Source organism: Lithobates pipiens, unplaced genomic scaffold (genome assembly GCF_037356315.1).
Source record: "Lithobates pipiens isolate NorthernLeopardFrog02 unplaced genomic scaffold, aLitPip1_a1.2 Scaffold_19, whole genome shotgun sequence".
Lineage (NCBI taxonomy): Eukaryota > Metazoa > Chordata > Amphibia > Anura > Ranidae > Lithobates > Lithobates pipiens.
The window spans coordinates 339,824,097-339,834,851 of NW_027507764.1; the positions used below are offsets into that span (position 1 = coordinate 339,824,097).

The 10,755-nt window shown below is 45.0% G+C and overlaps 1 protein-coding gene across 1 annotated transcript in view; it reads left to right on the top strand.

The window, feature by feature from the left end:
• The window catches only part of RIPK1 (receptor interacting serine/threonine kinase 1), a 67,678-nt gene extending 61,658 nt beyond the window's left edge, over nucleotides 1–6,020 (top strand). Inside the window, exon 12 of the mRNA XM_077492111.1 lies at nucleotides 874–6,020. Within this exon, the coding sequence (XP_077348237.1) occupies nucleotides 874–1,154 (281 nt within the window). The 3' untranslated portion in view covers nucleotides 1,155–6,020. The remainder of the gene's footprint in view (nucleotides 1–873) is intronic.
• The last annotated feature ends 4,735 nt before the right edge of the window (nucleotides 6,021–10,755 follow it).

The window sequence follows — 10,755 nt, forward strand, 5'->3', positions numbered from 1 at the left end:
TACAACTACTTTAAGACTGCAATTCTTGTGTTTTTTGCTTCAAAGCAACTTAAGCACTTCAGAGTTTGTAATGTCAGGCCGCGTACACACGCGGGGACTGTTCGCCCAACTTTGTCCGCTGAACAGTGTTTCGGCGGACAGTCCGCTCGTGTGTGGGCTTTCAGCGGACAGTTTCAGCGAACAGTTTGCTGAACAAGGTTTTTCGGAATTTCCAAAAAACTGTCCGCTGAAACTTGGTTTCAGCGAACAGTCCCCTCGTGTGTAGGCTTGTTCGTCAAACTAAGTTCCGCGCATGCTCAGAAAGGATTTACACGCCGAAAGTTGTAATGCAGTGTATAGGACGTTGTATTTTCCGTCCCGTCGTACGTGCCGTTCACGTCATCGCGCACGGTTTCAGCAAACTGTTCGTTCGTCGTGTGTGGGCAAGTCCGTCCATGCTAATTTTGAGCGGACTGTTTGCTGAAACTGTTTGACGGACAAAGTTGAGCGAACAGTCCCCGCGTGTGTACGCGGCCTTAGAGTATATCAAATATGAGTTGATACCTCCAATTTCGTTTGACTTACCCCATACTTCAAAAAATGTGTGTTGCTGCCATAATTAGCCTCCCTTCAAAAATTCTAGTTGCCTGGCTGACTGTGGCTACAACATTTTAAGTCATTAATTCCGAACTTGCATACAGCTATAGTCAGCCAGGTTATAGTGAAGTCAACACAACTAACCTACTCTGAGTCAATGGTTCACAAAGTATTTCACCAACACATCCAGGCAACTAGCAATTTCAGAAAGAGAAATGGTCAGTGACCACCTCCCTATTCAGTTTTTGTTTTTCTTTTGTTTCATATTTTGATTTTTTTTTTTTGTGTGTGTTTCAGAGGATACTTCATCAGCAAATGATTACCAGCTTCAGCTTCTGAGAGATAATCTGTCCAGGAAATGGAAGGAGTTTGCACGCAAAGTTGGGTTTCGACAACCAGAAATTGATGAAATTGACCATGACTATGAAAGAGATGGACTAAAAGAAAAAGTTTTCCAAATGTTGCACAAGTGGCAAATGAAAGTCGGATCTAAATATGTTACAGTTGGAGAGATTGCTAAAGCCCTACATGATTTGGGAGAAAAAGACCTTCTCAATCAACTCTTTCAGATGAACTAAACTGTTTAAACACTTATAGAAAGACTAACTTGAACGAAATGTTTGTGAATCTTAAGACAAACCTGACAAGGATCACAATATGCCACCAAGCGTATTACTTTTCTAAAACTCAAACAGCAAAGGCAGACAAAATGAGGCTAATTGGAACAAAATGCATTTTTATGAGGCATTGTGATTGGAAAAGCCAGATGCGTTTACATGAAATGCCCACTATGCATAATGAACTACAACAGACTGAGTTTTCTTTGTCAGCTTTAGCCAGCATTGTCTGTTTTTAGGTATTCTAGGTACTTGGCTCAAAGTATATCATTTGACTGTTGAATCTTCATCACAAATTGGTTGTCTTCTGATAATGAAAAAAAATCCTTCCAAGATCTGCAATGACTTTCCAATAAAGATTTTCTAATGCTTATAAAGTTAACAGTGTAAAGGTAGATTTAGGCTTGCGCTTAAATCTCCTTTTCCGCTAAAGCCCAATCCACATTTGAATTGTGCTTCAGAGACTACTGAAAGGAGGTGATGAAGCAATGTGATGCATCCTCACCACCTGTTTTATCCCAATTTTTTGCTGACAAATATGCTGCAACCACATGCATTGTGGGGCGCACGTGGCACTGCTCTATTTGGTTGAATGTGTAGCATTTGGCACACTTGCCCCCTGCCAATCGCTAAATATCAGATAAACTTTACCATGGGTGCGAAGCATAGAGACTGGCATGTAAACACCACTGTTGGCCTTATGCAGCTTATGGGGGGGGGGGGGCAATTGGCTCAACTGTGAATTTCTTCTACCACCCCAGCCCCAAACCACACGTCTAAATGAAGCCTTAAAGCGGAGGTTCACACAAAAATTGAACCTCCACTTTTCGGAAATCTCCCCCCCTCCGGTGTCACATTTGGCACCTTTCATGGGGGAGGGGGTGCAGATACCTGTCTGAGACAGGTATTCGCACCCACTTCCGAGTCTATGCCTCCTCCCGTTCCGCCACGCTGTCTGCTGGGACACACATGGGTCCCAGAGACAGCAAGAACCATTTGGATTGCGCTGCGTGACTCACTCGTGCGCAGTAGTGAACTGGGAAGTGAAGCCACAAGGCTTAATTTCCTGATTCCCTTACCGAAGATGGTGGTTGCAGCATCCGAGGACCGAGGGACAGTTCAGCCTTGGGTGCCGACATCGCTGGGACAGGTGAGTGTCCTTATTTTACCTGCTGACTTTAAAAAAAAAAAATTTCGAGGGACTCCCGCTTTAAGGTTTACCAAGATATCTTTTTCTGTCACAAACTTCCTCAGGACTTTTAAAGAGTAGTTTATAATTTCCTCTGGCTAACCGCCGCATCTGTCTATAACCTATATAGACAAAGGGGGTTATTTTCTTTAACTGAAGGGTGCAAAATCTGATACAGCTGTGCATAGAAACCAATCAGCTTCCTGGTTTTATTGCCAAAGCTTAATTGAACAAGCTGAAATTAGAAGCTGATTGGCTACCATGTACAGCTATGCCAGATTCTGAGTGCACCAGCTTTAGTAAATCTCCCCATAGTGCCAAATAGATTTGGATAAGCTTAGCTAAGTTTGCTTCACACTAATCACTGGGCGGTACCCATTCCAGGAAAGATCTTGGATAAAGCATATCATTGACTAATGCATTTTGGTCCTAGACCATTTGCCTTTTATAAAATTGTAACAAATTGGATCTTCTTCTATCTTTTTTGTATGTAATTCAGGCAAATTTATTTTTTGAATAGTGGTAAACTTACAGAGGATTTTATATTACATGAGGTAACTGAAATGCACATATATTTAAGAATGTCTAGTTCTAGAAACAATGTATTTTTATATGGTTAGATATTATGTGGTTTAGCAATAGATGTACACCTTAATCCCTACCTTCAGTTTAAAACCAGACTAGATCTGGCAGTGTTTAAATGTGAGAAGCTGCTTAAAAGAGAAGTGTGTGCTTTTTTTGTTTTGTTTTTTAATCATACTTGCCTAGGTGGATGCAGCATCAATGCATTGCTGCATCTGTCCCCCACTGTCTCTAAGGGTAAGAACAGAGCAATCAAACACAGATGAACGCTCAGTTCTCAGTGTTCTTTGAACAGAGAGCTGGTCACTGACTCAGGCTCGCTGAGAGGCTGAGCCAAGTGCCGGGCCAGGCTCCTGGGTGGATCCCCACCATATAATCCAGGCTCTGTGATGTCCGCTGTCAGCTGAAAACGGGTCACAGGAGAGGTATAGCTGTACTTCTTCTTTAAATCACTAAATAGAAGCAGGTAAACATTTTTCACAGATTAATATTAAATGAGAGAGCAGCATGTTCCAAACGTTCAACTGGACAGAAAATGTTGGGAAGATCTGACTGTTAAAGTTTTCAAGAAGCCAATGGCTATCTCAGTTCACCATGCTCCACTGAAAATAAAACTATTCCTATTAGGTGGGGTGACTGCTAATGTGCAATAATGCAATGCAACTGTATATTATTTTTGTACATATCTTTACTCTGATCTTAAGAAAACATTCAGTGTTGTATAATCGACTATGTAACAGCATGATGTGTATTTTAAATTCTGCAACACTTTCAATTTATATTCGTTTCCCCTTGTCCCTGGGCATCAGAAATCATGTTGATGGTGAGTGGGAGATTATTTAGGGCCCATTCACACATAGTGCAGTAACTGGTGTTTTTCTGCACTGGATGTATACCAGTCACCGCAAGGGCACATAGAAAACAACATAGCCCAGAGAAGCGGTGCAGTGAGCTTCAATAAAATGCAGACATGCCGCATTTTATTGCAGCAAAAAAGGAATGCACTGAATGTCATCGCACAGCAACATACTGTGCATTTACTTGAATGAAGTGTCACTTTGTGCATATAAAATATATATGACAAAAAAAAAAAAGAAAAAACAAACTGCGGTGGTGAAACACGCATAGTACAGTCCCCCCGCTGTGACTCACTGCAGCCAAAACTTACAGCTGACACTAATTTAGTATATGGACAGTGTGACCAGCCGTTTATTTTGAGACAGCCTCGGTTTTTTTCTGCAGGGGATCAGCAGCAGAGTGTTGTACTGTATTATTCAACAAAAGAGGATGTTTGAAAAAATGCCTAAAGAAGGGGCCAGTGTGCTTTGAAAGCTTCCACTATGATGTATTTAGTTAGCCAATAAAAAGCACCGCCCTCAAATGCCCACTATGGCACAGTAAAAAAAATCCTCCAGTATCATATAGGTTATAGGACATCCATTATATTGCAGCATGCTATTCTGGCATTAATACCATACCTCCCAATTTTAGGAAATTATAAGGAGGGACACCTTTTTAGCACACAGTTTGTAGGCAAAGGACACAGCACTGGTTACGTAGACCAGTGTTTCTCAACTCCAGTCCTCAAGGCGCCCAAACAGGTCTTGTTTTCAGGCTTTCCATTATTTTGCACAGGTGATTTGATCAGTTTCACTGCCTTAGAGCCAGTTCACACAGGGGCAACTCAGATCCGACTTCAGGTCACCTCAAGTCGCGCTACATGTAAAAATGTAAGTGAATGAGAGCCGTCTTAATGCACACTACTGAAGTTGCTCCGACTTCAGAAAAGGTTCCTGTACTACTTCTATCCGACTTGTAGTCGGCTGGTCTACAAGTCGCCTCCAAGTCGGATCTCCGTCTATATTGAGGTGACTCTCACAGAATTATCAGCTCTCGAGAGGGAACTCCACGCTAAATTTATTTAAAAAAAATTGGCGCGGGTTCCCCCTCCGGGAGCATACCAGGTCCTTAGGTCTTTTATGGATTTTAAGGGGAACCCCCTACGCCGAAAAAACCGCGTGGGGGCCCCCCCAGACTCATACCAGACCCTTATCCGAGCACGAAGCCTGGCCGGTCAGGAAGGGGATGGGGATGAGCGAGCCCCCCCTCCTCCTTCCCCAAAGCACCAACCCCCGCATGTTGAATGCACGTGGCCTGGTACAGTCCAGGAGGGGGGAGGCGCTCGCTCATCACCACCCCCTTCCTGACCGCCCAGGCTTCGTGCTCGGATAAGGGTCTGGTATGGAACTTGGGGGGGACCCCCACGCCATTTTTTCGGCGCAGAGGTTCCCCTTAAAATCCATACCAGACCTAAGGGCCTGGTATGCTCCCAGAGGGGGAACCCACGCCAATTTTTTTTTTTTCAATTGGCGTGGAGTTCCTCCTTGAGAGCTCATTCTCTGATTGGCCACGGCAAAAGTCGCCTGGCCTGGGGTGACTTAAAGTCGTGTTGTAAGTTGCCCCAAGTCGTGTTGACAAGTCGTGTCCAAGTTGCCTCCAAAAGTCGCTTGGAAGTCGTGATGCCCCTGTGTGAACCGGCTCTTAGTAATTACAACAGAGGTTTCATCTGAGGGAAATCCTAAAAACATGACCTGTTGGGGCGCATTGAGGACTGGAGTTGATAAACACTGGCGTAGACCACAACGATCTAAAATGCAGAAAATGAGGGCTAAACCACACAGGTGCTTTTTTTATATATTGTTTTTTGGATAAAAAGTTTAGTACAGCATAACATTTTTGGTTGTAAAATTGTATATTTTGCATAGAGATATACACGTCAGAACAAAAAGATAAACAACTGAAGCTGCATGAGAGACAGAGGGATTTGGTCTCAAGGAGGGACAGTCCCTCCAAATGAGGGACAGTTGGGAGCTATAGTAATAATGTAAGTTTGCCCTACTAAGGGGTATTACAACCAACAGCAAATTTGTTACAAACGTTTTTACTTGTTTTTAATGAGACTGAATTTGTTAAGACTGGTAGTAATGAGATCAACCATGTTGTTGTTATGATTGATGGATACAGGGAAAATCTGATAAAATATATTTTATTTACAATGTGCATGAAGGTCTTTTGCTAGTAAAACAGATGAAATAGAAATATCTGAAAGTCGAAGGACCATGCATAGAACAGAGGTTGTGGTCCTCGTGTATCCAATGGCTAACAAACGGTGTAATTTACAGGGCGTACACTCTACTGTCTTTATACTGACCTGTGAAGTGATCTGTGTATGCTGTGTGTAGAGGATTATGGAGAATTCAGATTAATTGAAACATTGGATGAGAAAAACATGGATGCCATCACGGCTGACCTCCTCCTTCTTAGCCCTATACACACGGTCGGAAATTCCGATGACAAAATCCGTCGGATTTTTTCAGATGGATTTTTGCCCAAACTTGTCTTGCATACACACGGTGATGTACGACACGTACTACGGGACTATAAAGAGGGCAGTAGCCAATAGCTTTTGTCTCGTAATTTATTCTGAGCATGCGTAGCACTTTGTCCGTCGGAATTGTTTATACAGGATCGGAATTTAAACGATTGGATTTTGTTGTCGGAAAATTTTAGATCCTGCTCTCAAACGTTGCGTGTCAGAAATTTCCGACGGAAAAAGTCAGATGGAGTCCACACTTGATCGGATTTTCCGATAACTAGATCTGATCGCACAATTTTTTTCATCCTTTGTTGCATCTTGATGCTGTTCATCTCCTGCAGCTTCTTTGCAGCCCTCTATATGTATGCATTTCAGCAATATTTGCATGGCCTTTTTCCAGGTGGGTTTCCTGATGGTGTCAACAATGGGCTATGCCTGTGTAATGTGATGGGGTGCAATGTTGAAATGCTGTAATGGTCGCTGCTGGACCACACCCTGAGGAAGTCCCTAAAAGTAAGTAGGATGAAACACCTGACATTAGGCGTATGCCCCCCAGAACCCGGGACCTGTGCATGGCCCACTGGATTGCACGCCAGCGAGTGGCAGTAGTGGTAGTAGTATTGAGCTGCTACACTTGCATATGGAGTGACTGCAAAGCTGGGGTTGCCACCTGTCCGGGATTGACCCGGACAGTCTGGGTTTTGAATTGTGTGTTTGGGTTGTAGACCGCCTGAAACCCGGACACATTATTTAAACTGGACTGCAGTTTCCCAAATAACTGAGTACCACAACCACCAAGTACACAGCTGTGCACAAGGGCCCCACCCCCATAGATGGACAGGAGAAAGCTCAATCTGCTCCTCCTCCTCCCACGCTTACCCCTCTGCCTGTCCACCCACACTCCAATTCCCAGTGTTCTGTGCCTCAGGACAGGGATGCATCAGCTAGAAATGTGAAGCTCAGCAGCAGGTAGATACATTGTAGCTCAATCTCCTTGCAAGGTGTTCCATATTTGGCCAACTAGGGGGGAAGGGGGGAAAAGGTCTAGTTTAAGGGAGAGGTGGTTATTCAGGGGTTTTGTACTGGAACCTTCATACATTTTTAAATCATAAATGCAAAAAAATATATTTTGTATTAGCCATACAAGGTGTCGGATCTGTACTATTGCTTTCTTTGGTTCATAGTTACTCATTGGAGACACCTTTATTTTGTGTTTTTGGCACACATATAAGATCAGTTACTCCCTGGTATTTTTTGATTGGTATGTAGCCTCCTTCAATGTCTAATTCCACTGTAGACTGTTGCAACTCAATCTTCTGGCTGTATGGGACAGTCTCTGAATTCATAAATTGGCCTGACACCCAGGACCAGGTTAATTGTAGAAAATGATTACCCCAATTGGGACTTTTAAGGCAAAGTTTGAAAAACAGTAAAGATATATATAGCAAAAGTTTTAAAATATACAAAATGTTATTAGAATTGATAAAAGAAGGTTGTCCACATGGTCTAAACTACATCACATTATAAAAAGCATTGCATGAGGACATCAAAGATTCATATTCTTAGAGCAGTTTTTCTCAACTCCTGTCCTCAAGGAGCCCCAACAGGTCATGTTTTCAGGATTTCCTTCAGATGAAACGGTTGTGGTAATTACTAAAGCAGTAAAACTGATCAAATCACCTGTACAAAATAATGGAGAGCCTGAAAACACCACCTGTTAGGGCGCCTTGAGGACTGGAGTTGAGAAACACTGACTTAGAGCAGCCTAAAGCTCTGATCAATTAGAAGGTCTGGTCTGGTCTGGTCTGGTCCGGTCCGGTCCGGTCAACCTTGGACCAGATTTTGGACTATTCCCTGAACTCTGCCTGCCTTTTACCTGGACTGTTATACAACCACGCTACCTGTCTGCTAACCGCAAGTACCTGTTTGCTTTGTTCAGTTCGCGCCTACCCTGGCATGGTGGCCAGGCACTATAGCATTGTGTATAAGACCTGGGGGCAACTGAGTACCAGTAGGCCTGCTTGCCTTATGGGAAAGGGGCCTGCTATAGGTGAAGCACACAGTAGCCAACTATAGTGTCTGACCACCTGCGTTGGGGTACACGTGACATTATCACAAGCCTTTAACAAAAAAACAATGTTTTTCTGTAAAGTTGGACTCTACACAGACTCGTTTATTAGCTGAGAAAGTTTGCAAACTGACACGCCAAGTGCAGGAACTATCTTTGCGTGTAATCGCACCTCCAGCAGTAACGCAGGAGCCAGAGCCCAAATTGAACCCGCCTGTTTGTTGTTCTGGTGCCCCCCATATGTTTTCCAACTTTAAAAATAGTTGTATGCTATACTTTAAGCTTACAGGAGAACTCCGCCACCTGTCCAATCAGACACTCCGCCTCAAATTGGTGACCACCCAACCCCATCCACACTCCAGCTTCCTGCATGCAATCCATACACTGCGCTCAGCCTACCTGTGAAAACCAGTCTGATAGAGGAGGCATAATTGGGGAGAGCCATCTGCTCCAGAAACAGCTCTCCTCTCTCACCAGACCTCTTTGCTTTGCCTCTTTCCCTTCTCATTTCATCCTCCCCCTGTGCTGACTGGGGGCAGGATTTTGCTGACTAGGAGGATATGGTGCTGACTGGGGGGAGATTGGGCAGACTGAGGGAGGGGGTTATGCTGTTTGGGAGGGGGTTGTGCTGATTGGAGGGGGTTGTGAAGACTGGGGGGGTATGCTGATTGGGGGGAAAGGAATTGTGCTGATTAGGGGGGATTGTGGTGATTAGGGGGGGATTTTGTGCTGACTGCAGGGATATGGTGCTGACTGGGGGGATATGGTGGTGACTGGGGGGGGAATTGTGCAGACTGGGTGGATATGGTGCTGCCTGTGGGGGTGGGATTGTGTTGACTGGGGGGGTATTGTGCTGACTGGGGGGGGGATTGTGCAGACTGGATGGATATGGTGCTGACTGTGGGGGGGGGATTGTGCTGACGGGGGGGGGGGGGGTTGTGCAGACTGGGGGAAGGATTGTGCAGACTGGGGGGAATATGGTGCTGAATGGGGGGGGGGATTGTGCAGCCTGGGGGGGGGGATTGTGCAGCATGGGGGGGGGGATTGTGCAGACTGGGGGAGGATTGTGCTGACTGGTGGGGAATTGTGCAGACTGGGGGCTACACTGTGCTCTGGATGGTGGTATGAGGGGAGACCTGTAATGTATACGGTGGTGTGAGAGGAGGTCTGTAATGTACACAGTGCCCTGGATGGTGGTCTGAGAGGAGGCCTGTAATGTACACAGTGCTCTGGATAGTGGTATGAGGGGGGCCCTTGCTAAGTACACAGTGCTCTGGACGTTGGTATGAGGGGAGACCTGTAATTTACAGTGTTCTGGATGGTGGTATGAGGGGAGACCTGTAATGTACACAGTTCACTGGAAGATGGTATAAGTGGAGGCCTATAATGTACACAGTGCACTGGACAGTGGTATGAGGGGAGACCTGAAATGTACACAGTGCTCTGGACGGTGGTATGAGGGGAGGCCTGTAATGTATGCAGTGCTCTGGACGGTGGTATGAGGGGAGGCCTGTAATGTATGCAGTGCTCTGGATGGTGTTATGAGGGGAGACCTGTAATGTACACAGTGCTCTGGACGGTGGTATGGGGGGGGGGGGGGGGCTGTAATGTACACAGTGCTCTGGACGGTGGTATGGGGGGGGGGGCTGTAATGTACACAGTGCTCTGGACGGTGCTATGAGGGGAGACCTGTAATCATACCGCCCAACTTTTTGAGATAGGAACGAGGGACACCTATCAGCAAAAGTATGCAGGCATAGGACATGCCCCCTTAAAAGAGAATTGTACAAAAAACAAGATTGGTTTAACACACAAGTGCTTTTTTTACCACTACTATTCCTTTATATTTGCTTTGGAATTTACAAATGCAGTAACTTAGAAATCAGATGAAAGGTTTAGCACTGGGAACCACTTTTTGATAGATAAAAAGTGCATTTTATATACATCTATATGGATCAGATCAAAATGAGGGACAAATGAGGAGGAATGAGGGACAGAGGGACCCGGTCCTGAGCTCCGTGACCATGGCCGCGGGACCAGTGGACCTTATCGCCGCTGGTGTCTCGCGATCGGGTCACAGAGCTGAAGAATGAGGAGAGGTCTGTGTAAACAAACCTCTCCCCGTGCTTCCTAGTGTGGCTGTCACCGATCGTCTGTTCCATTTTATAGGGAAGGACGATCAGTGACGTCACATGCCAGGCCACGCCCCCCCCCTACAATAAAAAAAACACCTAACGTCATGCACAACACCTACATTGCCCCCTAGTGGTTAACTCCTTCACTGCCAGTGTCATTATCACTGATTGCTGTATAAATGACAATGGTCCCAAAAATGTGTCATGTATGT